At 60.3% G+C, this 27,955-nt stretch overlaps 2 protein-coding genes across 2 annotated transcripts; one reads left to right on the top strand and one right to left on the bottom strand.

The window, feature by feature from the left end:
- Positions 1–7: 7 nt before the first annotated feature.
- On the bottom strand, positions 8–8,776 carry VSIG8 (V-set and immunoglobulin domain containing 8). Its single transcript, XM_066568325.1, has 8 exons — positions 8,728–8,776; positions 6,795–6,970; positions 4,297–4,495; positions 3,649–3,684; positions 2,728–2,895; positions 1,765–1,887; positions 1,038–1,197; positions 8–179 (listed from the first exon to the last, which is right to left on the bottom strand). The coding sequence occupies exons 1-8, from the start codon at positions 8,774–8,776 to the stop codon at positions 8–10; spliced, it is 1,083 nt and encodes a 360-aa protein (XP_066424422.1).
- LOC136568105 (Fc receptor-like protein 2) lies at positions 8,775–26,908 on the top strand. The gene is made up of 11 exons (XM_066567962.1): positions 8,775–8,847; positions 21,694–21,714; positions 21,897–22,127; positions 22,366–22,632; positions 22,722–23,006; positions 23,870–24,139; positions 24,927–25,229; positions 25,485–25,571; positions 26,105–26,126; positions 26,215–26,285; positions 26,805–26,908. Exons 1-11 carry the CDS (start codon positions 8,775–8,777, stop codon positions 26,906–26,908), a joined length of 1,734 nt encoding a protein of 577 aa, XP_066424059.1.
- Positions 26,909–27,955: the final 1,047 nt, after the last annotated feature.

Raw genomic sequence — 27,955 nt, 5'->3', positions numbered from 1 at the left:
CGCGGTGTCACAGCGCGGGACAGGTGACCTGGTGTCGCATGCCGTCGTTGCAGAGCAGCGCGGCCGCGCGCTCGTCGCTGTCGCCGTGCTGGCACTGCATGTAGCTGATGCCGTGCGGGGAGTACGAGTGGTGGGCGCAGGCGGCGCAGGGCCGGGGCATGGTGCCCCCCGTGCTGCTCCTGCGGGCGCGGCGACATCGTCAGGTGGCACCGCCCGGGGGACGGGTGGCACTCGGGGACGGGGGGACGGGGGGGTTTGGCACCGCCCTCGGTGGATGGTGGCACTCGGCTGGGGCTGGTGACACCCCATTGGCACCCCTGGGTGACCATCAGTGCCCTGTGCCACCCACCCCTGCTTGGTGACACCCGTTGGCACCCCTGGGTGTCCCTCGGTGCCCTGTGCCACCCACCCCTGCTTGGTGACACCCATTGGCACCCCTGGGTGTCCCTCGGTGCCCTGTGCCACCCCTCTGTGCCTGGTGGCACTCATTGGTGTCCCTCAGTGCCCTGTGCCACCCTCCTCTGCCTGGTGTCACCCCTTGGTGTCCCTCAGTGCCCTGTGCCACCCATCCGAGCTTGGTGACACCCCTGGGTCACCATCAGTGTCCTGTGCCACCCCTCTGTGCCTGGTGTCACCCCTTGGTGACCATCAGTGCCCTGTGCCACCCACCCGAGCTTGGTGACACCCATTGGCACCCCTGGGTGTCCCTCAGTGTCCTGTGCCACACCTCTGTGCCTGGTGTCACCCCTTGGTGACCATCGGTGCCCTGTGCCACCCCCTGTGCCTGGTGGCACTCATTGGTGACCCTCAATGCCCTGTGCCACCCACCCGAGCTTGGTGACACCCATTGGTGTCCCTCAGTGCCCTGTGCCACTCACTGGTGCCCAGTACAGCCCAGTGGAGCCCAGTGGAGCCCAGTGCCACTCACTGGTGCCCAGTAGAGCCCAGTAGAGCCCAGTGGAGCCCAGTGCCACTCACTGGTGCCCAGCAGAGCCCAGTGCCACCCCGTGCCCCCCGTGCCACGCCCCGGCACCCACCGGCAGTCGCTGCAGGCGCGCTGGCACTCCTTGCGCTGGTAGCGGGCGATCAGTGCCCAGATGAGCAGCCCCAGGAGGCTGAGGAGGAGCAGGGAGCCCAGGATGGAGCCCACGATGATGCCAGCCTGGCGCCCGCCTGGCACGGGGACACAGCCCGTCACTGCCAGCCCCTGCCCGGGCCACACAGGGACACCCAGGGACACCCAGTGCCACCATGGTGCCACACAGGGACACCCAGGGACACCCTGGTGCCATCCAGAGCCATCCCTGGTGCCACCCCGGGGCCACCCTTGGGACGCCCTGGCACCTGAGACATCCCGGTGCCACCCTGTGTCACTCCCAGTGTCCCCAGTGTCCCCAGCGTCCCCAATGGTGTCCCCAATGTTCCCAGTGTCCCCAGTGTCCCCAATGTCCCCAATGATGTCCCCAGTGTCCCCAGTGATGTCCCCAATGTCACTCACGGGGCCCCGGGCTCAGGTTCAGCTGGCACACCCCAATGTCCCCAATGATGTCCCCATTGTCCCCAATGATGTCCCCAGTGTCACTCACGGGGCCCTGGGCTCAGGTTCGGCTGGCACACCCCAATGTCCCCAGTGTCCCCAATGTCCCCATTGTCCCCAATGATGTCCCCAGTGTCCCCAGTGATGTCCCCAGTGATGTCCCCAGTGTCCCCAATGTCCCCATTGTCCCCAATGATGTCCCCAGTGATGTCCCCAGTGTCACTCACGGGGCCCCGGGCTCAGGTTCAGCTGGCACACCGAGTAGCCCACGCGGTTGGTGACACGGCACTGGTAGGTGCCAGCGTGGGCGACGGTCACGCTGCGGATCAGGAGGTCACCGGGGGCACGGCCTGGGACAGTGCGGGTGGCACCGTCACCTCGGTGTCACCCGCGCCCTCCGGGAGAGGGAGGGAGGGGACACGGGGACACGGACAGACACAGGGACATGGACAGACACAGGGACACAGGGACACGGGGACATGGACAGACACGGGGACATGGACAGACACAGGGACATGGACAGACACAGGGACACAGGGACACGGGGACACGGACAGACACAGGGACATGGACAGACACAGGGACACAGGGACATGGACAGACACAGGGACACACAGGGACACAGGGACATGGGGACACACAGGGACACACAGACATGGACAGACAGAGGGACATGGACATGGGGACAGGGACACACCCAAAGACAGAGGGACAGGGTCACAGGGACACGGACACACGGACATGGACACACAGACATGGACAAACGGACACGGACAGACAGACGGACATGGACACACAGACACGGACACACCGACCCCCCTCCCCACCCCGTGCACCCCCAGCCAGGGCCCCCCCGAGCCCTTGCAAGGTGCCCGCGGGCAGAGACACCCCCAAAGCCCCCCCTGAACCCCCCAGACCCACCTGAACCCCCCAGACCCACCTTGCAGGGTGCCCACAGGTAGAGACCCCCTAAAACCCCCACAAATGCCCCCCTGTGCCCCCAGACCCAGCTTGCAGGGTACCCGAGCACAGGGACTCCCTCAGATCCCCCCCAAATGCCCTTGGTGCCCCCCTGAGCCCCCAGACCCACCTTGCAGGGTACCTGCGGGCAGCGACACCCCCAGATCCCCCCAAATCCCCCCCAAATGCCCTTTGTGCCCCTTGGTGCCCCCCTGAGCCCCCAGACCCACCTTGCAGGGTGCCCGCGGGCAGGCGCCCCCCGCCGTAGCCCTCGGCCAGCTTTGCCCATTGGTAGGAGAGGGGCGCGGTGCCCCCCCGGCTGAAGCAGCGCAGCAGCACCGACCCCCCCTCGATCAGCTCCCCCTCGCTCCAGCACTGCGGGGCCGCCGGCTTCTCTGCTGGGACACACGGACACGTCAGGGGACACACGGACGCACGGACGCGTCAGGGGACACCAGGATAGCTCAGGGGACAGCGGGACACCGGCAGAGGACACCGGGACAGCAGCGGGGGACAGCCCAGGAGACTCGGGGACAACGGGACAGGGGACACGGGGATAGCGGCGGGGGACACCGTGACAGGGGCGGGGACAGCCCAGGGGACACGCGACACATCAGGGGACACCGGGACAGGGACAGGGGACATGGGGACAGAGACAGGGGACACGGGGACACAGGTAGGGGGCAGCCCAGGGGACACAGGAACATGTCAGGGGACACCAGGACGCCAGAGGGGACAGCCCAGGGGACACGGGGACACCGGAGGGGACACAGGGACACTGGCAGGGGACACCACCACACTGCAGGGGACAGCTCAGGGGACACGGTGATGCCAGCAGGGACAGGGGACACCGCCACACCGGCAGGGGACACAGGGACAGCAGCAGGGGACACGGTGACACCGGCAGGGACATCACGACACAGTCAGGGACAGCCCAGGGGACAGTGACACACGGGAGGGGGACAAGGACACCGGCAGGGACAGCCTGGGGAGCAGGGGACAAGGGAGGGATGGGGGACATGCAGGAAGGGGACAGGGATGGACGGGGGGGACAGGGGACACTGCCAGGGCCACTCAGGGGGACACCATCGGAGTCACCAGGGGCCACCCAGGAGAGGGGACACCCGGGAGTGTGAGGGGACAGGAGTCACCTGGGGCGGGGGGACACGGGGCACTGTCAGGGCCACCTGGATGGGGGACAGGGGACATTGTCAGGGCCACCAAAGGCCACATGAGAGGGACACTGTCAGTGCCACATGAGAGGGTACAGGTGACACATGAGAGGGGCACAGGTGACACATGAGAGGGGCACAGGTGACACTGCCAGTGCCACCAGGGGCCAGCCAGGAAGGGGACTTGGGAATGGGACAGGTGACACTGCCAGTGCCACATGAGAGGGGCACAGGTGACACTGCCAGTGCCACATGAGAGTGGCACAGGTGACACTGCCAGGGCCAGCAGGACCCAGCCAGGAAGGGGAAGGGACAGGTGGCACTGTCAGAGCCACTGCCAGTGCCACATGAGAGGGGCACAGGTGACACCACCGCAGGTGCCACCAGGGGCCAGCCAGGAAGGGGACTTGGGCGTGGGACAGGTGACACTGTCAGAACCACATGAGAGGGGCACAGGTGACACTGGAGGCCACATGAAAGGGGCACAGGTGACACTGCCAGTGCCACCAACAGAGAAGCGCGACCACAAGGAACCAAGGCCACCTTGACGCGGGGCGGGGAGGGGGACAGGCGACACCGGGGCCACAGCGGGGCCACACACGGGTGGCGCAGAGGGTGCTCTCTCACCTTGCACGGTGACAATGACCTCGTGCACGGCCACCGTGTTCTTCTTGACGCGGCACTGGTAGGTGCCGGTGTCGCTCTCCTGCAGGTCGGCCACGCGGATGGAGGCGTCGCGCTGGCCCGGGTCCGTCTGCACGAAGGCCACGCGGTCCTGCAGCCCCGAGCTGCCGTAGTTCACGTGGTGGTCCTGGTAGGACAGGAACTGGGGACACGGGGACACGGGGACAGCGTCAGCGCGGCCTGGGGGGCGCGGGGCTGGTGGCGTGTGGGGGTGAGTTTGGGTTGGGTTTGGGGTTGGGTTTGGGATTGGGTTTGGATTGGGTTTGGGTTGGGTTTGGGTTGGGTTTGGGTTGGGTTTGGGTTGGGTTGAGTGGGGTTGGGTTTGGGTTGGGTTTGGGGTTGGGTTAAAGTTGGACGGGTTTGGGTTTGAGTTGGGTTTGGGTTGAGTTTGGGTTGAGTTTGGGTTGAGTTTGGGTTGGGTTTGGGTTGGGTTTGGGTTGGGTTGAGTTTGGATTGGGTTTGGGTTGGGTTTGGGTTGGGTTGAGTGGGGTTGGGTTTGGGTTGGGTTTGGGTTGGGTTAAAGTTGGACGGGTTTGGGTTTGAGTTGGGTTTGGGTTGAGTTTGGGTTGGGTTTGGGTTGAGTTTGGGTTGGGTTTGGGTTTGGGTTTGGGTTTGGGTTTGGGTTGGGGTTGGGTTTGGGGTTGGGGTTGGGGTTGGGTTTGGGGTTGGGGTTGGGTTTGGGTTGGTTAGGATCAGGGGTTGGGTTGGGTTTAGGTTAGGGTTGAGTTAAGGTTTGGTTTAAGTTGAGTTTGGAGTAGGTTGAATTTGGGTTGGTTAAGGTTGGTTTGGGTTTGGGCTTGGGGTTGAGTTTAGGTTTGGGTTTGGGTTTGGGTTTGGTTTGGGTTTGTTTGGGTTGGTTTGGGTTTGGGTTGGGTTTAGGTTGGTTAGGATTAGTGTTTGGGTTGGGTTTAGGTTAGGGTTAAGGTTCATTAGGGTTAGGGTTGGGTTTGGGCTTGGGTTGGGTTTGGGTAGGGTTTGGATTAGATTAAGGTTGGGTGCAGAGGGTGGGATTTGGGATTAGAGTTTGGTTTGGGCTAGAATGAGGGTTTGGGTTGAGTTTAGGTGAGGATTAGGCTCGGTTAAGGTTAGGCTTGGGTTAGAGTTAGGCTCAGCTCTGGGCCTGCCTGTTCCTGCCTCTCCCTGCTCATCCTTCCCTGTCCTGTCTGTCCTGGGGCTTCTGTGCCCTCCTCGCATCTCTGTGTCCCCTCCTGTGCCTGTCTGGTCCTTTCCTGTCCCCTGTGTCCCTGCCTGTCCCTGCTGTCCCTGCCTGTCCCTGCCTGTCCCTGTCCCTGCCTGTGCCTGTCCCTGCCTGTCCCTGCCTGTGCCTGTCCCTGCCTGTCCCTGCATTCCGGGCTGGGCTCCAGCCCAGCCCAGCCCTGTCTGGTCCTTCCCAGACGCTGCCAGACCTTCCCTGCCTGTCCCTGCCTGTCCCTCTGGCCTGTCCCTGCTTGTCCAGCCAGTCCTGCCTGTCCTGCCTGTCCCTCTGGCCTGTCCCTGCCTGTCCCTGCCTGGTGTTTCTCTGCCCAGCATTTCCAGACCCTGTCCAGACCTTCCCTGTCCTTCCAGACCTTCCCTGTCCTGCCTGTCCCTGTCCCTGTCCCTGTCCTGCCTGTCCCTGTGCTGCCTGTCCCTGTCCCTGTCCTGCCTGTCCCTGCCTGCTCAGCTGGGCCCCAGCCCATGGATCCCGTCCCCTCCCAGCCTGTCCTGCTTCATCCTTCCAGACCCTGCCTGCTCCGTCCCTGCCCTGCCACATCTGTCTGTCCTGTCCCTGTCTGTCCGTCTGTCCCTGCCTGCTCGGCCGGGCTCCATCTGATCCCAATCCCAGCTTGTCCTGCCTGTCCCTCCTTGTCCCTCCTGTCCCTCCTGTCCCTCCTGTCCCTTTCTGTCCCTGTCCTGCCCAGCACTTCCAGACCCTGCCTCGTCCTTCCCTGCCATTTCCAACATTCCCGGTCCTGTCTGTCCCTCCCTGTCCCGCCCGTCTGTCCCTGTCCCTCCTGTCCCCTCTGTCCCTCCTGTCCCTCCTGTCCCTGTCTGTCCCCTGTCTGTCCTGTCTGTCCCTCTCCATCCCACCTGTCCCTCCCTGTCCCCCTTTGTCCCTCTCTGTTCTCTGTTTGTCCTGCCTGTCCCTCCCTGTCCCCCTTTGTCCCTCTCTGTTCTCTGTTTGTCCTGCCTGTCCCTCCCTGTCCCTCCCTGTCCTCCTCTGTCCCCTCTGTCCCTCCTGTCCCTCCCTGTCCCTTCCTGTCCCTCTCTGTGCCTCTTTCTGTCCCTCTCCATCCCTCCCTGTCCCCCTCTGTCCCTCCTGTCCATCCCTGTCCCTTCCTGTCCCCCTCTGTCCCCCTCTGTCCCTCCCCATCCCTCCCTGTCCCTCCCCACTGTCCCACCTGTCCCTCCCCTCTCAGCCGGGCTCCCCCCGAGCCCCCCGAGCCCCCCGCTCTCCTCACCACGTTCTCGGGGCTGGGTCTCTCGGGGCTGATCTGGATCCACTCGATCCCCACGCCCTGGGGTCCGTTGTCCTCGGGCTCCAGGACATACGGACAGCCCAGCTTGACCGAGTCGCCCTTGGCCAGGTACAGAACCTCGCGGCCCTTGCCGTTGATCCTGACGGCCACCAGGAGAGCTGGGGACACAATGGCACCGTCACAGCCTGGCACGGCACCGGCGCACCCGACGTGGCACTGTCACACCCCCAAAAATGGCGTTGCCACCCCTCAAAATGACGTGGTTAACCCCCCGAAATGGCATTGTCAGACCCCGGCGTGGCACTGTGACCCCTCCAAATGGCACTGTCACCCCCAGAAATGGCACTGTCACCCCCCGAAATGGCATTGTCAGACCCCGACGTGGCACCGTCACACACTGGCACGGCACTGCCGCACCCCAAAATGGCATTGTCACCCCTCCAAATGGCACTGTCACCCCTCGAAATGGCATTGTCACCCCCAGAAGTGGCACTGTGACCCCTCCAAATGGCACTGTCACCCCCAGAAATGACACTGTCACCCCCTTAAACAACATAGTCCCCCCCAAAATGGCACTGTGACCTCCCAAAATGGCACTGTCACAGCCCCCAAATGGCACTGTCACCCCCAGAAAATGGCACTGTGACATCCAGAAAATGGCACTGTCACCCCCCGAAATGGCACTGTCACCCCCAAAATGGCATTGTCACCCCCAAAATGGCATTGTCACCCCCAAAATGGCACTGTCACATCCAGAAATGGCATTGTCACACCCCCAAATGGCACTGTCACATCCAGGAATGGCATCGTGACCTTCCAAAATGGCACTGTCACCCCCCAAAGCAGCACTTTGACCCCCAAAACGGCGGTGCCACATCCAGAAATGGCACTGCCACCCCCGAAATGACAACCAGAGCACCCCACACCTGCAGCTCCTGACCCACACAGAGCAGGGATGGGGCACAGGGACCCCAAACCTGTGTCCCGACACCCCTGACCCCACACCTGCAGCACAGGGACCCACGGCACCCTAAATCTGTGCCCTGACACACCTGGCGGCCCCAAAAACCCCACACCTGGCAGGTCCTGACCCCACACCTGGTGCCCTAAAAACCCCACACCTGCAGCCCCAAAAACCCCACACCTGGCAGCTCCTGACCCCACAGCTGCTGCCCTAAAAACCCCACACCTGCAGCCCCAAAAACCCCACACCTGGCAGCTCCTGACCCCACACCTGCAGCCCCAAAAACCCCACACCTGGAGCCCCAAAAATGCCACACCTGCAGCCTCAAAGATGCCACACCTGGAAGCACCAAAGACCCCACAGCTGCAGCTCTTAACCCCACACCTGGCAGCCCCAAAAACCCCACACCTACAGCCCCAAAAATGTCACACCTGCAGCCCAAAAGAACCCACACCTGGCAGGTCCTGACCCCACACCTACAGCCCCAAAACTCCCTCACCTTCAACCCCAAAAACCCCACACCTGGCAGCACCAAAACCCCACACGTGGCAGGTCCTGACCCCATACCTGCAACCCCAAAAACCAGCACAGGACCCTGGTGGAGGTCACAGGTGTGCCCAGGTGCCCCAGGTGTGCCAGGAACCCCAGGTGTGCCAGAGCCACAGGTGTGACAGGAGCCCGAGGTGTGCCCAGGTGTGCCCCAGGTGTGCCCCAGGTGTGCCAGGAACCCCAGGTGTGACAGGAGCCCGAGGTGTGCCCCAGGTGTGCCCCAGGTGTGCCCAGGTGCCCCAGGTGTGCCAGAGCCACAGGTGTGACAGGAGCCCGAGGTGTGCCCAGGTGTGCCCAGGTGTGTCCAGGTGTGCCCAGGTGTGCCCAGGTGTGCCCAGGTGCGCGTCCCTCGCTCCGCCCCGGTGCTCGCACACCCCGTCCGTGCCCGGTGCCCGGTCCTACCTGGCAGCATCCCGAGCAGCAGGAGCAGGCTGGCGCCGTGCCCTGCCATGGCGCCGCGCAGCAGCAGCAGCAGGGAGGAGGAGGAGGAGGAGGAGGAGGAGGAGGAGGAGGAGGAGGAAGGTGCAGGAAGGCTCCGAGAGCAGCCGGCCCGTGCGGGGCCCTTTTAGGCGCTGGGCCGGGGCCGCTCCTCCCCGTGGGGAGGATTCCTGCGGGATGAGTGAGTGGCTCCGAGCTGTGCGTGGCTGCCGCCCTGCTCCGCTCCTACCCCCTAATTAGGGAGCGCCCGGCCCGCCGGACCCCGGCCGGACACCGGGGGGACACCGCGGGGACACCGGGGGGACACCGGGGGGACAGGGGGACAGAGGTGGCAGCTCGGTCCCCGGAGGGTTCTGGGCTCGCAGCGGGACTCGGAGGGATTAAAGGTGTGGCTGGAGCGGGGCTCAAGGGCTGCGGGTCCCTCCTCCGGACCGGCCCCCGCGGGCAGCGCGGGCACCCACGGGACCACGGGGACAGGGACGTGGCAGGGACAGGGACACGGGCAGGGGGACAGGGACACGGGCAGGGGGACAGGGACATGGCAGGGACAGGGACACGGGCAGGGGGACAGGGACACGGGCAGGGGGACAGGGACATGGCAGGGACAGGGACACGGGCAGGGGGACAGGGACACGGGCAGGGGGACAGAGACATGGCAGGGATGGAGGAGATGGGACAGGGACTCATGGCACTGGATGGAAGCGTTGGGGACAAGGACAATCATAGGGATGGAGGAGATGGGACAGGGACACGTGGCACTGGATGGCACCCATGGGGACAGGGACACGTGGCACTGGATGGCACCCATGGGGACAAGGACAATCGCAGGGATGGAGGAGATGGGACAGAGCCACAGCGGTGGATGAAGTGTGGGGGACAGGGAGGTGACAACAGGGACACAGGAATGGATGGAGAAGTTGGGACATGGCAGGGATGGAGGAGATGGGATGGTGACAAATGGCACTGGATGGAACCCTTGGGGACAGGGACAGTGGCAGGGATGGAGGAGATGGGACAGGGACACAGGAATGGATGGAGAAGTTGGGACAGGGACATGGCAGGGATGGAGGACATGGGCCAGGGCCATGTGACAGTGGGTGACAGTGACCCAGCCCCAGTGTGTGACAGCGACCCCCTCTTGGTGCTGTCACCCCTTTTCTTCCTGTGACCCCATGCCCGTGCTGTGCCCCCCTCTCTGTGCCATGTCCCCTCTCTGTGCCATGTCCCCTCAGTGCCACGTCCCCTGTCAATCCCATGTCCCCCCTCAGTCCCATGTCCCCCGTCAATCCCATGTCCCCTCTGTGCCATGTCCCCTCTCTGTGCCATGTCCCCTCTCCGTGCCTTTTCCCTCCCCAGTGCCATCTCTGTGCCGTGTCCCCTCAGTGCCATGTCCCTCCCTGTTCCATGTCCCCCGTCAGTCCCATGTCCCCACCCTGCTCCATGTCCCCCCTCAGTGCCATGTCCCCTGTCAATCCCATGTCCCCCTCAGTCCCATGTCCCCCCTCAGTCCCGTGTCCCCCCTCAGTCCCATGTCCCCCCCCGTTCCATGTCCCCCCTCAGTCCCATGTCCCCACCCTGCTCCATGTCCCCCCTGCTCCATGTCCCCCCTCAGTGCCATGTCCCCTGTCAGTGCCATGTCCCCTGTCAGTCCCATGTCCCCTGTCAATCCCATGTCCCCCCTGCTCCATGTCCCCTGTCAGTCCCATGTCCCCCCCCGTTCCATGTCCCCCCTCAGTCCCGTGTCCCCCCTCAGTCCCATGTCCCCCCCCCCCGCTCCGTGTCCCCTCTCCGGTGCCACCCCCGTGCCCAGCCCGGCCCCGCCCGGCCCGGCTCTGCCCCGGGGCCGCTCTCGGCCCTTCCGCCGTTCCAGGACCGCCCGGGCCGGCTCTGCCGCTGTCCCGGCGGGGCCAAACCCCGGCCCCGGGGCCACCAACTGCTCCAGATCCCGCGGCCGCTCCCGCCCGGCCCCGCTGGGAACGGGCCCGGCCCGGCACGTGCGGGGCCGCGTCCGGCACTGGGGGCACCGGGACCGCCCCAGGACCGCCCCGGGACCGGCCCGAGGGGCTGCACCGGGAGAGAGGGGACACGGCCCGAGGGGGACACGGGAGGGGACACGGGGTGGAAAATAGAGGTGGACACTGGGGTGAACCTGGAGTGGACAATGGGGTGGACATGGGGTGGACAATGGGGTGGACAATGGGGTGTAAAATAGGGGTGGACATTGGGGTGGACAATGGGAGGGACATGGGGTGGACATTGGGGTGTAAAAAGGGTGGACACGGGGTGGACAATGGGGTGGACATTGAGGGTGGACAATGAGGGTGGACATTGAGAATGGACATTGGTGGTGGAAAATAGGGATGGAAAATGGGGGTGGAAAATGGGGATGGACACGGGATGGACATCGGGGGTGGACATTGGGGGTGGACATTGGGGGTGGACATTGGGGTGGACATTGGGGTGGACATGGGAATGGACAATGGGGTCGACATGGGGGATTGAAAATAGGGATGGAAAATGGAGGTGGACAATGGGGGTGGACATTGGGGGTGTAAAACAGGGGTGGATGTCAGGGGTGGACAATGGGGATGGACATGAGGGATGGGACTGGAGATGGAAAATAGGGATGGAAAATGGGGATGGACACAAGGATGGACACTGGGCATGGACACTGGGAATGGACACAAGGATGGACACTGGGCATGGACACTGGGAATGGACACAAGGATGGACACAAGAATGGACACTGGGAATGGACATAAGGATGGACACTGGGCATGGACACAAGGATGGACATTGGGAATGAACAATGGGGATGGACACAAGAATGGACACTGGGAATGGACACAGGGGATGGACACAAGGATGGACACTGGGAATGGACACTGGGGATGGACACAAGGATGGACACAAGGATGGACAATGGGGATGGACACTGGAGACGGACACTGGGGATGGACACAAGGATGGACATGGGATGGACACTGGCAGTGAACATTAAGGATGGACACCAGGATGGACACTGGGGACGGTCACCAGGATGGACACCGGCCGTGGACACTGGGGCTGGCACAGAACCCCACAGAGGGGCTACCGCTGGTGACAATGGCCCGGCTGTCCCCGAGAGCTCGGTGACCCCGAGGTGACACATCTGTCCCCATCCGTCCCCATCTGTCCCCCAGCGTCACACGGGACAAGGACCACAAGGGACGAGGAGGCTGCAGGCTGGGCCAGCTCCTGGCGCTGTCCCCGTGCTGTCCCTGTGGTGTCCCCACGCTGTCCCCTCGCTGTCCCCTCGCTGTCCCCACGCCAGCCTCGCCTTCCCCAGCCCCGGTTGTTTTCCAGCTGCTCCTGGAATTAATCAGAGCCGCTCCTGCCCGTCCCCATCCCCCTCCCCATCCAAGGTGACACCTTCGCGTCATCCCCGGTGGCCCCGAGGGGACAGAGGTGGCACCGCGGTGACAAAAGCGGCACGGGCAGGGCTGGACCCGGCCGCGGTGGCACCGAGGGGACAGAGCAGGGTGGCACCGAGGGGACAAAGGAGCCTCGGGGCTGCTCCGGCCCCTGGGGCAGCTCCCGAGGTGAGGGAAGGGTGGAAAAGCAGCACGGGCTGGAAAAACACGGTTTAATTAAAAGCATGGCTTAATTAAAGCCGGCGTTTAATTGAAAACAGGTTAAAGAGGCGGACAATAAATGGGTTGGGAACGTGGGTTAAAAATGGGTTGCGGAGGGGGATGAAGATGGGTTAAAAATGGATAAAAAGTGGGTAAAAAAAAAGGATAAAAAATGGGTAAAAAAGAGTGGGTAACATGGATAAAGAATGGGTTAAAGATATGGATAAAAGTGGATAAAAATGGGTAAAAAATATGGATAAAAATGGATAAAAAATTGATAAAAAATGGGTAAAAACCATGGATAACATGGATAAAGAATGGGTTAAAATATGGATAAAAATGGATAAAAAAATGGGTAAAAAATGGGTAAAAAACATGGGCAACATGGATAAAGAATGGGTTAAAATATGAATAAAAATGGGTAAAAAATGGGTTAAAAAACATAGATAATATGGATAAAGAATGGGTTAAAAATATGGATAAAATGGATGAAAAATGGGTTAAAAACATGGATGATGTGGATAAAAGATGGGCTAAAACATGGATAAAAAATGAGTTAAAAGATGGATAAAAACCAGGTTAAAATGGATTAAAAAATGGTTAAAACCGTGGTTAAAAACAGGTTTAAAACGTGGATAAAAGGTAAAAAATGTGGATAAAAAAGGTGTTAAAAACATGGATAAAAGATGGGCTGGCAGCCACCAGGATGGCACAGGGTCCCCAGGGTGTCCTGCTCTGTATTTTGGGGCAAAAATCCACTTTTTCCCCTCTGGATTTTGTGTCTAAAATCCACTTTTCCCCCACCGTATTTTGGGACCAAAAATTCACTTTCCCCCAGTGTATTTTGGAATGAAAAGCTGATTTCTCCCCCCCGTATTTTATGACTAAAATTCACTTTTCTCTGCTGTATTTTGGGACTAAAACCTGCTTTTTCCCCATGGTATTTTGGGGCAAAAAGTCACTTTTCTCTGCTGTATTTTGGTACTAAACCCCACATTTCCCCTGCTGTATTTTGGGGCAAAAAGTCGCTTTTCTCTGCTGTTTTTTGGTACTAAAATCCACATTTTCCCCCTGTATTTTGGGGCTAAAAGTCGCTTTTCTCTGCTGTTTTTTGGGACTAAAACCCACATTTCCCCCCTGTATTTTGGGACTAAAATCCCTTTTTCCCCCACTATATTTTGGTACTAAACCCCACATTTCCCCGCTATATTTTGTGACTAAAAGTGGCTTTTTCCCCACTATACTTTGGGACTAAAATCCACATTTCCCCCCTATATTTTGGGACTAAAATCCCCTATTTCCCCCACTATATTTTGGGACCAAAATCCCCTTGTCCCCCACTATATTTTGGGACTAAAATCCCCTATTTCCCTCCTGTATTTTGGGACTAAAATCCCCTTTTCCCCCACTATATTTTGGGACTAAAAGTCGCTTTTCCCCCACTATATTTTGGGACCAAAATCCCCTTTCCCCCCACTATATTTTGGGACTAAAATCCCCTTTTCCCCCACTATATTTTGGGACTAAAATCCCCTATTTCCCTCCTGTATTTTGGGACTAAAATCCCTTTTCCCCCCACTATATTTTGGGACCAAAATCCCCTTGTCCCCGCTATATTTTGGGACTAAAATCCCCTTTTCCCCCACTATATTTTGGGACTAAAAGTCGCTTTTCCCCCACTATATTTTGGGACCAAAATCCCCTTGTCCCCGCTGTATTTTGTGACTAAAAGTCGCTTTTCCCCCACTATATTTTGGGACTAAAAGTCGCTTTTCCCCCACTATATTTTGGGACCAAAATCCCCTTTCCCCCCACTATATTTTGGGACTAAAATCCCCTTTCCCCCCACTATATTTTGGTACTAAAACCCACATTTCCCCGCTGTACTTTTGGGGGCAAAAATTCGCTTTTCTCTGCTGTGTTTCGCTGCTAAAACCCATTTATTATTTTTTTTTTTTCTTTCTCCCCCGCCGTATTTCGGGATCAAACAGCTCCCAGAGGTGACGGCAGCGGGGCCGCGTCCCCCCGGGGGAGGTGACACGGGGGTGGCAGCGGGTGACACACGGAGGGGGGGACGCGGCCGCGGGGATGGCGCGTGTGTCACTCACTGGGAGCGGAATGGGAGCGGAATTCCAGCCCCGGGCGGGACGCGGCTGCCAGCGAGGGAATGACCGGGGCTGGGTTTTTCAGGAATTCCTCCAGGTGGAAAAAATGGTTCGGAGGAGCAGCTGCGGGAGGGGTGGATGAAATTAAAATTAAAAAAAAAAAAATAATAATAATAAAAAAAAAAAATGGAAAGCGACGGGAGGAGCTTTATTTAAATTTATTTTTTTGAAAAAAAAAGATTTTATTTCAATGAAATGTGTTAATTTTATTTCAATGAAATGTGTTAATTTTATTTCAATGAAATATTTTAATTTTTATTTCAATGAAATACGTTAATTTTATTTAAATTAAATACTTTATTTAAATTGAATATTTTTATTTTATTTAAATTAAATTCTTTATTTAAATCGAATATTTTTATTTTATTTAAATTAAATACTTTATTTAAATTAAATATTTTTATTTAAATTAAATACTTTATTTAAATTGAATATTTTGATTTTATTTAAATGAAACGCTTTATTTAAATGAAATATTTTCATTTTATTTGAATTCGAATGTATCAAATTAAAAAAAATATTTTTTAAAAATTAATTTTATTTTATTTTCAATTTTTTAAAATAAGTAATTTGATTAAATGAAAGAAAAGGGAAACAACAGGAGGATGATGGGGATTTTACTTGAATTAAATTAAAAAATGGGAAAACAACAGGAGGAGTTTTATTTGAATTAAAAAAAATAGCAAAACAATAGGAGGATGTTGGGAATTTTATTTAAATTAAATTTAAAAAAATAGGAAAACAACAGGAGGAAGTTGGGAATTTTATTTAAATTAAATTTTAAAAAATAAATGGGAAAATGACAGGAGGAGGGAGGGTTGGAGGAGGTGGAAAGGATGGGATGGTGCCAAAAAAGGGAATGGTCACAATAAAATGGAGCAGTCCTGAAATTGGAGCAAGCCCTGAAACTGAACCAGTCCCAAAAACCAAACCCGTCCCAAAACTGGAACAGACCCCAAACCCTGAATCAGCCCCAAAATCAACCCCAAAACCTGAACTAGCCCCAAAAACCAGCCCCAAAAACCAACCTGGCCCTAAAACTGAGCAAGTGACGAACTCTGAATCATCCCGAACCCTGAACCAGCCCCAAAATTGGAACAAACCCCAAAAGCAGCCCCAATATCCAACCCCAAAACCTGAATCGGCCCCAAAACCCAGCCCCAAAATTGGAACAAGCCCAAAACCCAGCCCCAAAATCAGCCCTAAAAACCAAAACAGTGACAAACCCCGAATCACCCCAAAGGCTGAACCAGGCCCAAAACCCAGCCCCGAAATTGGAACAGGCCCCAAACCCTGAATCAACCCCAAAACCCAGCCCCAAAATCAGCCCTAAAAACTGAACCAGTGACAAACCCCGAATCATCCCAAACTCTGAACCAGCCCCAAAAAACAGCCCTGAAATTGGAACAAGCCCCAAAATCAGTCCTAAAAACCAAATCAGTGACAAACCCTGAATCACCCCAAAGGCTGAACCAGGCCCAAAATCCAGCCCCAAAATTGGAACAAGCCCCAAACCCTGAATCAACCCCAAAACCCAGACCCAAAATCAGGACTGGCCCCAAAACCCTGAATCAGGCCCAAACCCAGCCCCAAAATTGGAACAAGCCCCAAAACCCAGCCCCAAAATCAGCCCTAAAAACCAAACCAGTGACAAACCCTGAATCATCCCCAGCCCTGAACCATCCCAAACCCTGAATCATCCCAAAACCCAAACCCTGAACCATCCCAAGCCCTGCTCACCTTCTCCCTTCCCCCAAAAACCCCAACCCTGACTCATCGGGGCCTTTTAGGGCACGGCGGAGGCTCCAAACAGGAAGCGAAGCCGAAATTCGGGGATCTCCAAACGAGGCCAAATTGGGGCACGTTGGGTTAATGGCCCCATTCAGGCCCTTAATGAGCTGCGTTAATTAGGGCTGGGATTTCCAAAAAGTTCAGCCCCAGCTCCTAAATCATCCCTGGGCACAAACACGGGCGGCTCAGTCCTGGGGATTTTGGGGTTTTTGGGGCACATTTTGGGGGTAAAACACCCCCAGATCTGATCAGAATGAGGGTTTTTGGTTTTTTTTTTTGAGAAGGTTTTTTTGGGGGGTTTTTATGGGATTTGTTGGGTTTTGGGATTATTCCGTTCCTGCTGTTCTGCGTTTGTCCCTGAGCCCTGAGGTTCGGGACACCCCAAGGTCCCCAAATCCCTTCAGGCTCCCAAATCCCCCCAGGGTCTCCCCAAATACCCCCCAGGCTCCCTAAATCCCCCTCAGGATCCCCAAATCCCTCCCCAGAGACCCCAAATCCCCCCCCTACCCAGGGTCCCCAAATCCTCTCAGGGACCCCAAATCTCCCCAAAAGTCCCTCCAAATTCCCCATAACAATCCCCCCTCCCCAAATCCCACAAAAATCCCCTAAAATCCCCCAAAACAACCCCAAATTCCCCCAAATGCTCCCCACAGGGGCTTGGTGCGGGAAGGGCCCTCAGCCCCAGCAGCACCGCGGCCACCAGGAGATGTCCCTGTCCCCTGTCCCCTGTCCCCTGTCCCCTCCTGGTGGCCACCGAGAGATGTTCCCTGGAATTCTGTTTTCCCTGGAATTCTGTTTTTTTTTCCCTGGAATTCTGTTTTCTTGGAATTCTGATTCCCTGGATTTTTGTCTCCCTGTGTTTCTGATTCCCCCTGGATTTCTGTTTTCCCTGGATTTCTCTTTTCTCTGGAATTCTGTCTCCTGGGATTTCTCTTTCCCGGGAATTCTGTTTTCCCTGGAATTCTGTTTTGCCGGCATTTCTGATTCCCAGGAATTCTGTATTCCCGGGAATTTCTGTCTCCCTGGAATTCTGTTTTCCCTGGAATTCTGTTTCTCTGGGATTTCCGTTTCCCAGGATTTCTGTTTTCCTGGAATTCTGATTCCTGGGATTTTTGTTTTCCCGGGATTTCTGTTTTCCTGGAATTCTATTTCCCAGGATTTCTGTTTTCCCTGGATTTCTGTTTCCCGGGATTTCTGATTCCCTAGATTTCTGTTTTTCTGGGATTTCTCTTTCCCTGGAATTTTAATTCCCAGGATTTCTGTTTCCCTGGAATTCTGGAATTCCCAGAATTTCTTCTTTCCCGGGGTTTCTGATTCCTGGGATTTCTATTCCCTGGGATTTCTGTTTTCTCTGGAATTCCATTTTACCTGGAATTCTGATTCTCAGGATTTCTGTTTCCCGGGAATTCCGATTCCCAGGATTTCTGTTTCCCGGGATTTCTGTCTCCCTGGAATTCTGTTTCCTGGGGAATTCTGTCTCCTTGGGATTCTGATTCCCAGAATTTCTGTTCCCTGGGATTTCTCTTCCCAGCTTTAAATCCTGTCCCCAATCCCACCCCCCCCGTTCCCCGGAGCCTCCCTCCCTGAAATATTCCCCAATTTGGGATCGCTGCTCCCTCTCCAGGCCCTCTCCCACAGCAGATCCCAAATTTTGGGGCGTTGGATTTGGCTTTGGCCCCAAACCCCCCCGGGAGGTGACAGCGGCCGGGATTAATTCGTTAATTAACTCTGGAATCCAATTAGGAGATTTTCATCCGGGTGCCTCCGAGATAAGAGATCCCAAAAGCGCCCGGGGCCGCTTCCAGAGGGTTCGGGAGCGGCGCTGATCCCGGCCCAGCTCCGGAAGGGCCCCGGGAAATCCTTGGGGGCGGATTTGGGGCGAAGGAAAAACGGGGCTGGGCCCTGAACCCGCCCGGGAAATGTCCCCAAAACACGAAATGTCCCTGAGCCCGCGGGGACATCGAGGGGATGCAGCTGGGGACAATGAGGGGACATTGGGGGGACAATGAGGGGACACATCCGGGGACACTGTGGGGACAATGCGGGGACAATGTGGGGATATTGAAGGGACACAGCTGGGGACATTGAGGGGACAATGCGGGGACATTGTGGGGACATTGTGGGGATATTGTGGGGACATTGTGGGGACAATGGGGGGACAATGCGAGGATATTGCGGGGACACTGTGGGGACATGGGGGGACATTGTGGGGACATTGAGGGGACACTGTGGGGACAATGCGGGGGACATTGTGGGGACATTGTGGGGACAATGCGGGGATATTGCGGGGACACTGTGGGGACATGGGGGGATATTGTGGGGACATTGAGGGGACAATGCAGGGACATTGTGGGGACATTGAGGGGACACTGTGGGGACAATGCGGGGGACATTGTGGGGATATTGAGGGGACACAGCCAGGGACATTGAGGGGACATCAACATCACGGGGACATTGCGGGGACATTGAGGGGACACTGTGGGCACAATGCGGGGACATTGTGGGGATATTGAGGGGACATTGCGGGGACATTGCAGGGACATTGGGGGACAATGAGGGGACTCAGCCAGGGACATTGTGGGGACATTGATAGGACAATGAGGGGACATTGTGGGGACAATGCGGGGACATTGAGGGGATAATGCAGGGACATTGTGGGGACATTGTGGGGACAGTGAGGGGACATTGAGGTGACAGTGTGGGGACATTGTGGGGACATTGAGGGGACACAGCTGGGGACATTGTGGGGACATGGAGGGGACATTGCAGGGACAGTGAGGGTACATTGTGAGGACAAGGCCCTCTGGATGTGTCACCCCCAGAACAGGGACAGGACCCCCTGGATGTGTCACCCCTGGAAGTGTCACCCCTGGATGTGTCACCCACCTGGATGTGTCACCCCCAGGACAGGGACAGGACCCCGCTCCCCCTTGTGACACCCAGCACCAAGGGCCTCTTCCTTATACAGGAGAAAGTGAAAATGTTGGGGGGGACACAGCCGGACACCCCCATCCCCCACAGCCCCCCCAGCCCTCCCTGCCCCCCCCCCAGGCCCCGCACCCCCTTTTGCCCTCCCCGGGGTCCCCCCAGCCCGTTCCCCCCATCGGGAGTTCCCCAGGAACTGAGGGGACGCGAACGCGGCAGAAAAAAGGGAAGGAAATGGAAATGAAGAGAAGAAAAAGTCCCTGGGGGGTGGGGACGGACTCGGAATCTGTCTGGGGCGACCCCCCCCAAAACCACCAGCACCTCGGTGGGGGGGCTGTGCTGGGCTCTGGGTCACCCCAAAATCTGAGGCACCCAGGGAAGGAGCTGAGACCCATGGGTGCGTCCAGAAACTGCCCGTGCCCGGCACCCCCATTCCTTTGGGATCCCAGCCATGGCACCCCCATTCCTTTGGGAACCCAACCATGGCACCCCCATTCCTTTGGGATCCCAGCTATGGCACCCCCATTCCTTTGGGAACCCAACTGTGGCACCCCCATTCCTTTGGGAACCCAACTGTGGCACCCCCATTCCTTTGGGATCCCAGCCATGGTACCCCCATTCCTTTGGGATCCCAGCTATGGCACCCCCATTCCTTTGGGAACCCAACTGTGGCACCCCCATTCCTTTGGGATCCCAGCCATGGTACCCCCATTCCTTTGGGATCTCAGCCATGGCACCCCCATTCCTTTGGGAACCCAACTGTGGCACCCCCATTCCTTTGGGATCCCAGCCATGGCACCCCCATTCCTTTGGGATCCCAGCCATGGCACCCCCATTCCTTTGGGGTCTCCCCCCATCCCTGGGACCCCAACCTGGCACTGACATTCCCCAGGATCTCCATGGCCCAGCACCCCATTCCCAAGGAACCCTGTCCTGTTCATTCCATCCCCTGAAATCCCCCTTTCCCCAGCACCTTGGCTCTTCCAGGACCCCCATTCCCACAGGACCCCCATCCCATGACCCCAAATCCCTGGAGCCCTGGCACTCCCATCCCTGAGTCCCCCCAGCCCTGGGCACCCCCATTCCCATGGCACCCCCATTCCCAGTGACACCCCCTCTTCAGCACCCCCATTCCCAGTGACACCCCCTCCTCAGCACCCCCATTCCCATGGCACCCCCATTCCCAGTGACTCCCCCTCTTCAGGACCCCCATTCCCATGGCACCCCCATTCCCAGTGACTCCCCCTCCTCAGCACCCCCATTCCCAGTGACACCCCCTCTTCAGGACCCCCAGTCCCAGGGACCCCATTGCCCTCGGACCCCCTCACTCCCCTGGACACCCATCCCTGGCACCCCAAACCCCCTAAGCCCCCGCTCCTGGGAACCCCAATATCCCACCGTGTGCCACCCAGCCTTGTCCCCACCCTGTCCCCATCCTGTCCCCACCCTGCCCCCACCGTGTTCCACCCCCACGTGGGGACAAGATGTAAATTCTCTTCCTTCCCCTTTAGCTCAAGAGCCACCAGGCTGGGGACAGGTGGCCCTGGCAGCGAGTGACAGCTGGGGACACCGGGATGGCCGGGAGGGTGGCACTGCTCCTGTGGGGTGAGTGCCACGGGGGTGGCAGAGATTGCTGGGGAGGGGGCACAGGGGGGCACGGGGGACCCCTGATGTCCCCAAGGCCAGCAGGGCCAGTGGGGGACAGAGCCAGTGTCACCCCGGTGTGGGGTGGCCCTGGGGACAGGGATGGGGGGACAGGGATGGGAGAAGGGATTGGGGGACAGGGATGTGGGGACAGGGATTGGGGGACAGGAATGGGGGACAGGGATGGGGGAAAGGATTTGGGGACAGGGATTGGGGGACAGGGATTTGGGGACAGGGATGGGGGACAGGGATTGGGGACAGGAATGTGGGACAGGGATGTGGGAAAGGATTTGGGGACAGGGATTTGGGGACAGGGATTCGGGGACAGGGATAGGGAACAGGGATTTGGGGACAGGGATGTGGGGAGAGGAATTGGGGGGACAGGGATTTGGGGACAGGGATTTGGGGACAGGGATTTGGGGTTTGGCACTGTGGGGCTGGGGCAGCTGTGGGGACAGGGGGACAGGGATGCAGGGACAAGGGGACAAACACCACGAGGATGTGGCCATGGGGATGTGCCTGTGGGGCCGGCGGGGGTGACCTGTGCCAGCCTGGGGTGGCCGCAGTGTCCCCGTGGCGTCCGTGTCACCTGAGCACGGCGCGTGGGCGGCTGTGACAGAGCTGTCCCCTGGGAGCCTCTCCAGACCTGCTGGGGACTGTCCCCGAGCACTTTCCCACCAGAACTGCTGTCCCCACGGGGACAGCTCGGGAACAGCCCCCACACCCCATGTCCCCGTGCTGCTGTCCCCACGGTGCCACCCCCACCCAGCCCTGTCCCTTCTCCCTTCCAGCCCAGACCCTCGGCCTCGCTGGTGAGTCCTCGGGGGATGCCATGGCCCCACCCCGCTGTCCCCAGCCCCACACTGGCCCTGGCAGGCTGGTGTCCCCTGTCACCCTCAGGTGCCCAGTGCTGGCCCTGGCAGGCTGGTGTCCCCTGTCACCCACAGGTGCCCAGTGCTGGCCCTGGCAGGCTGGTGTCCCCTGTCACCCACAGGTGCCCAGACCACCCAGATCCTGGTGGAGCCCCCCTGGAGGCCGGCGGTGCTGTGGGACCAGGTGACACTGACCTGCCAGGGCTCGGGGACCGCCGGTGCCACCACCTGGTACAGGGACAGGTGGCACTGGGGGCAGCAGGGACAGGACCGCCTCACTGTCACCAAGAGTGGCACCTACAGGTGTTACAGTCCCGGCACTGGGCGCAGCCCCTCCGTGACAGTCTCAGATGGTGAGGGGGGTTTGGCTGTCCCCAGCCTGGCACCTGCGGGGACCCTGAGGGCTCTGGGTGGGCTCCGCTCCATGGGTCACCTCCTGTGTGACCAGAGCCCATCCCCTGCTCTGGGGACAGCCCAGAGCATCCCAGATTGGAGAGCCCCAGGTTGGATTTGGGCACCCCTGGTGCGCTGGGTGTCACCCAATGGGGGGTCCCGGTGCCATCGGGTGTGACAGGAGCCCTCTGTCCCCAGACTGGCTGGTGCTGCAGGTGCCGGTGTGGGCGCTGCTGGAGGGGGACACGGTGACCCTGCGCTGCCGGGGCTGGGAGAACACGAAGGTCACATCGGTGTCCTTCTACCGAGGGGACACAGATCTGGAGGGGCTCCGTGATGGCCTCGAGCTGTCCCTGTCCCCTCTGCAGCTGAACCACAGCGGCCGCTACCGCTGCAGGGGCAAGGTGGGATACTGGCCGTCAGAGAAGTTGAGGTGGTCAGAGCCGGTGGCAGTGACAGTGCACGGTGAGCACCCCACAGCTGCCACCCTGACACCCCCACAGCCCCTCCCCAGGGATTCAGGCTCACAAATCCCCCTCCCCTCTCCCTCCCAGAGCTCTTCACAGAGCCGGTGCTGGTGCTGGAGGGTCCCCCCGAGCCCACCGTGGGGTCCCCCCTGACTCTCAGCTGCCTCAGCACCCCCAGCCCCCTGCGGCCCCGAGCCCCCCTCCTGCACGTGTTCTACCAGGACGGGCAGGTGGTGGGGGGCCCGCAGGGGTCCCCGCAGCTGCTGCTGCCCGCCCTGGGGGTCTCCCACTCGGGGCATTACGGCTGCGAGGTGCGCTCCGAGGGCGGGGCCGTGCGGAAGAGCAGCGCCCGGCTCCGCGTCACGGTGCGCAGTGAGTGCGGGGATGGGCACGGGGAGCCCCCTCAGCCTCCTGGGATCCCCTGGTCGGGGACCCCCATCACTGCCTGGGGACCCCCATCACTGCCTGGGGACCCCCAGCCCTGCCTGACACCTCGCCCGGGTCCCCCAGCCCTGACTTGCTGCCCCCAGCCCTTCCCGACTCCTTCCTCGGGTTCCCCCATCACTGCCCCGAGTCCTCCCGTCCCTTCCCGGATCCCACCCCGGGTCCCCCCCATCCCTTCCCGGGTCCCTTCCCGGGTCCCTTCCCGGGTCCCCCAGCCCTACCTGGGGACCCGCAGCCCTCCCTGACACCATCCCCGGCTCTCCCCATCGCTGCCCGGGTCCCTCCCCACTCCTTCCATCCTTCCCCGGCTCCCCCCACCGTGCCCCGGGTCCCCCCATCCCTTCCCGGGTCCCTTCCCGGGTCCCCCCATCCCTTCTCGGGTGCCACCCCGGGTCCCCCAGCCCTGTCTGGGCACCCCCATCCTTCCCTGACACATTTTCCTTGTTCCCCCATTACAGCCCGGGACCCCCATCCCTGTCCCCGGGTCCCCCCATTCCTTCCCAGGTCCCACTCCGGGACCCCCATTCCTGCCTCGTGTCCCCTCATCTCTGGCCCTGGTCCCCCCCACGCCTTCCCAGGTCCCTCCCCAGGTCCCCCCATCCCTGTTTGTGTCCCCTCACCCTTCCCTGGTGTCACCCCCCTCCCTCTCCCGGTGTCCCCTCCCTGTCCCCCTCATCCCCCCCATTTCTAAGCCCCCCCCATCTCTGCACCCCCTCCCTCCCTGGGGTCCCCCTGCCCCTCCCGGACCCCCCCGGGTCCCTCACTGTCCCCTGCTGTCCCCCCTCCTGCAGGGGTCCCACCCTCGGGGGTGTCCCTGTCAGCGCAGCCCCCCGGGGCACAGGTGGCACTCGGGGACAGCCTGGTGCTGAGCTGCACGGTGGCCGTGGGGACAGGTCCCCTGTCCTTCTCCTGGCACCGAGAGGGCTCGGGGGCACTGCTGGGCACCGGCCCCCGCCTGGAGCTGCGCCCCGTTGGGGACAATGACAGCGGCCAGTACCGGTGCCGGGTCAGCGACGGGGACAGCGTGGCCGAGAGTGACCCCATGAATGTCACCGTCCTGGGTGAGCGGGACCCTCGGGTTGGGGATGACCGCACCCATGGCACCCCCATCCCACCCTGCCAGGTGCCAGCACTGTCTGTGTCCCCACAGTGCCCGTGGCCAATGCCACATCACCCTCAGTCCTGTCTGTGTCCCCACAGTGCCCATGGCCAATGCCACCATCACCCTCAGTCCTGTGTCCCCACAGTGCCCGTGGCCAATGCCACCATCACCCCCGGTCCCCTGTCTGTGTCCCCACAGTGCCCGTGGCCAATGCCACCATCACCCTCAGCCCTGTGTCCCCACAGTGCCCATGGCCAATGCCACCATCACCCTCAGCCCCATCTGTGTCCCCACAGTGCCCATGGCCAATGCCACATCACCCTCAGCCCTGTGTCCCAACAGTGCCCGTGGCCAATGTCACCATCACCCCCGGTCCCCTGTCTGTGTCCCCACAGTGCCCGTGGCCAATGCCACCATCACCCTCAGTCCCATCTGTGTCCCCACAGTGCCCATGGCCAATGCCACCATCACCCTCAGTCCTGTGTCCCCACAGTGCCCGTGGCCAATGCCACCATCACCCTCAGTCCCGTCTGTGTCCCCACAGTGCCCATGGCCAATGCCACCATCACCCTCAGTCCTGTGTCCCCACAGTGCCCGTGGCCAATGCCACCATCACCCTCAGCCCCATCTGTGTCCCCACAGTGCCCGTGGCCAATGCCACCATCACCCCCGGTCCCCTGTCTCTGTCCCCACAGTGTCCATGGCCAATGTCACCATCACCCTCAGTCCCATCTCTGTCCCCACAGTGCCCGTGGCCAATGCCACCATCACCCCTGGTCCCCTGTCACACCAGGTGCGCGCAGGTGACAACGTGACCCTGCACTGCTCAGTGCAGGTGGGCTCAGCCCCTGTCACCTTCACCTGGCTGCACAACGGGCAGGAGGTGGCCCGGGGTCCCCTCCTGGAGTTTGGGGACATCGACGTGGGACATTCGGGCACCTACCAGTGCGTGGCCACCAACCAGCTGGGACAGGACGGGCACCGCGTGTTCCGAGCACTCAGCCCCGAGCTGGCCCTGGAGGTGACAACGTGGGGACACGGGGACACAGGTGATGGCACTCGGGGACACTCTGGGGGGCTTGGGATCCCGGGTTTGTCCCTGGAGGTGACACGGAGGGGACAGAGCAGAGGTGGCATCACTCGAGGGGAGCTTGGAGCCCTGGATTTGTTCCCGCTCTGTCCCCGGTGACACGGAGGGGACACAGAGGTGACACAGAGGTGACAGGGCACAGGTGGCGTCACTCGGGGTCGCAGTGGGGGTGCAGCTCCCCCAGGTGACCCCAAAGTGTCCCCTCTGTCCCCAGCAGTGGCCGCAGGGGTTGGCAGCTCCCTCCTGGCCCTGGTCCTGCTCGGGGTGGCCATCGTGGGCTGGCGGCGGTGCCACCGCCAGGGTGGGTGACAGTGGGGACAGTGGGGACAGTGGGGACAGTGGGGACAATGGGGACAGTGGGGACAATGAGGACAATGGGGACAGTGGGGACAATGGGGACAGTGGGGACAATGGGGTGGGGACAGTGAGGACAGTGGGGACAATGGGGACAATGGGGTGGGGATAGTGGGGACAATGGGGACAATGGAGACAATGGGGACAGTGGGGACAAAGGGGTGGGGACAATGGAGACAATGGGGGGACAATGGGGACACAGGGGTGGGCGACAATGGGGACAATGGGACAAAGGGGGCAATGGGGACAATGTGGTGAACAATGGGGACAATGGGGACAATGGGGGGACACTGGGGACAATGCGGACAATGGGGTGGGGACAGCGGGGACAGTGGGGACAGTGGGGTGGGGGACAATGGGGTGGGTGGGAATGGGGACAATTGGGACAATGGGATGGGGACAATGGGGACAATTTTGTGGTCCCATTGTCACCCCATTGTCACCCCATTGTCACCCCATTGTCACCCCCCTTTCCCGCAGCCCCCAGGACAGCCCAGGACAGGTGAGTGGGGGGGGGGGGGGGCCCGGGGGTGTCCCTGTGTCCCCAGATGCCACCTGGAGGCCACCCCCTGTCCCCATTGTCCCCGCAGGACCCCCGTGGTGCCCCTCGAGGGGGGGGAGGTGCTCTACAGCCACGTGGTGCCCACGGCGAGGGCAGCGGGTGAGCGGGGACAGCGGGTGGCACCGGGGGTGGCACCGGGGGTGGCACCGGGGTCCCAAATGTCACCCCCGGGGAGATGCCGGGTCCCCAAATGGCACCCAGGGGACAGCGGTGACATCAAGAGGAATGTGCTGTGATACTGGGGGGCACTCGGGGACACTGGGGTGGCACTGGGTGGCACTGGGGGACAGTGGGTGACATGGGATGGCAATAAGTGACACTTGGGGACAGTGGGTGGCACTGGGGGACACTGGGGGTGGCACTAGGTGGCACTGGGGGTGGCACCAAGGTGACACTGGGGGACACTGGAGCATTGTGGGACACTGGGGGTGTCACTAGGTGGCACTGGGTGGCACTGGGTGACAATGGGGGACACTGGGAGACCGGGGATGGCACTGGGTGGCACTGGGGGTGGGACAGGGTCCCCAAATGCCACCCAGGAGATGGGAGGAGTGCGGGCACAGGGACGTGGCACCCGTGGGTGGCACTGGCACTGGGTGGCACCGGTGTCTCCTCTAGGGTCCCCAAGTGCCACCCCCGAGGAGCCGCAGGTGACCTACGCGGAGCTGCGGGGACCGAGGTGGCAGCCGGGGGACAGCGGGGACTACGAGAACGTGCTGTGACACCGGGGTGGCACCGGGGGGTGGCACTGGGTCCCCAGTGACACCCAGGGGACAGCGGTGACATCCACGAGACTGTGCTGTGACACTGGGGTGGCACTGGGTGACACTGGGGACAGCCACACGCGTGTGTCCCCTCATTCCCTGGGTGCCCACCCTGCCCGTGGCCACCGTCCCTCTGTCCCTGTCACTGTCCCCTCCCTGTGGCCACCGGGACCTGTCCCTGTCACTGTCCCTGTCCCCTGTGACCGTGGCCACCACAAGCTGCTGGCAGCTGGCCTTGTCCCCTCCCTGTGGCCACCAGGACCTGTCCCTGTCCCCTCCCTGTGGCCACCATCCCTCTGTCCCTGTCGCCTCCTGGTGGCCACCAGGACCTGTCCCTGTCCCTGTCCCTCTGTCCCTGTCCCCTGTCCCTCCAAGCCGCAGGAATTTGGGACAATCCCAAGAACGAGCCCAGAGTGACCCCGAGTGACCCCCGGGGGGGTTTGGGGACAGCCCGGGGAGGTTTGGGGACAGCCCGGGGGGGTCCCGGGGAGCGGAGCCCCCCCCGATCCCTGATGGAAGGAAGGAAAGTGAAACTTTGATTTCTGTCTCATTTTTCATTTTTCTGGACAATAAATTCAATTCTTGTCCCCAAATCCCGCCCGGGACTGGGGGTGGGGGGGTCCCCAGGGGGGTCCCGGCGGTTTTGGGGGGCTCAAGGTCCGTCTCAACCCCCCCGGGGCAGCTCTGGGGTTGGTCCTCGCTTTGTCCCCAGCGGGGACACGGGGGGACACCGGGGGAGGGGCTGGGACCCCAAAAATGGGACCCCAAAAATGGGACCCCAGAAGCGGGAGGTGCAGGCTCTGGGACCCCAAAAATGGGACCCCAAAAATGGGACCCCAAAAGCGGGAGGTGCAGGCTCTGGGACCCCAAAATCTGGGACTTCAGGGAGTAGGACCCCAATAACTGGGATGGGACTCGCAATCACGGCTCCCGGTCCCGGTTCCTGTTCCCAGTCCCAGTCCCTGCTTCCATTCCCGTTCCCGTTCCCGCTCCCGTTCCCGTTTC

The sequence above is a fragment of the Molothrus aeneus genome, chromosome 31, assembly GCF_037042795.1.
Source record: "Molothrus aeneus isolate 106 chromosome 31, BPBGC_Maene_1.0, whole genome shotgun sequence".
Taxonomy (NCBI): Eukaryota; Metazoa; Chordata; class Aves; order Passeriformes; family Icteridae; genus Molothrus; species Molothrus aeneus.
The sequence above is the reverse complement of the archived record's forward strand: the minus strand, read 5'-3'. Positions and strand labels throughout refer to the sequence as shown.

What these genes read in the sequence shown, in the direction of transcription:
- LOC136568105 (XM_066567962.1), top strand. Translation starts at nt 8,775, where the DNA reads ATGGCGCCGCGCAGCAGCAGCAGCAGGGAGGAGGAGGAGGAGGAGGAG. An exon ending in GCTCCGCGTCACGGTGCGCA is followed by an intron (nt 23,007 to 23,869) that starts GTGAGTGCGGGG and finishes CCCCTCCTGCAG; the next exon opens with GGGTCCCACCCTCGGGGGTG. An exon ending in GCGGCGGTGCCACCGCCAGG is followed by an intron (nt 25,572 to 26,104) that starts GTGGGTGACAGT and finishes CCTTTCCCGCAG; the next exon opens with CCCCCAGGACAGCCCAGGAC.
- VSIG8 (XM_066568325.1), bottom strand. Translation starts at nt 8,776, where the DNA reads ATGGCAGGGCACGGCGCCAGCCTGCTCCTGCTGCTCGGGATGCTGCCA. An exon ending in GCCCGCGGGCACCCTGCAAG is followed by an intron (nt 1,888 to 2,727) that starts GTGGGTCTGGGG and finishes GCACTGTCCCAG; the next exon opens with GCCGTGCCCCCGGTGACCTC. An exon ending in GAACCTGAGCCCGGGGCCCC is followed by an intron (nt 1,198 to 1,764) that starts GTGAGTGACACT and finishes AGGGGCTGGCAG; the next exon opens with TGACGGGCTGTGTCCCCGTG.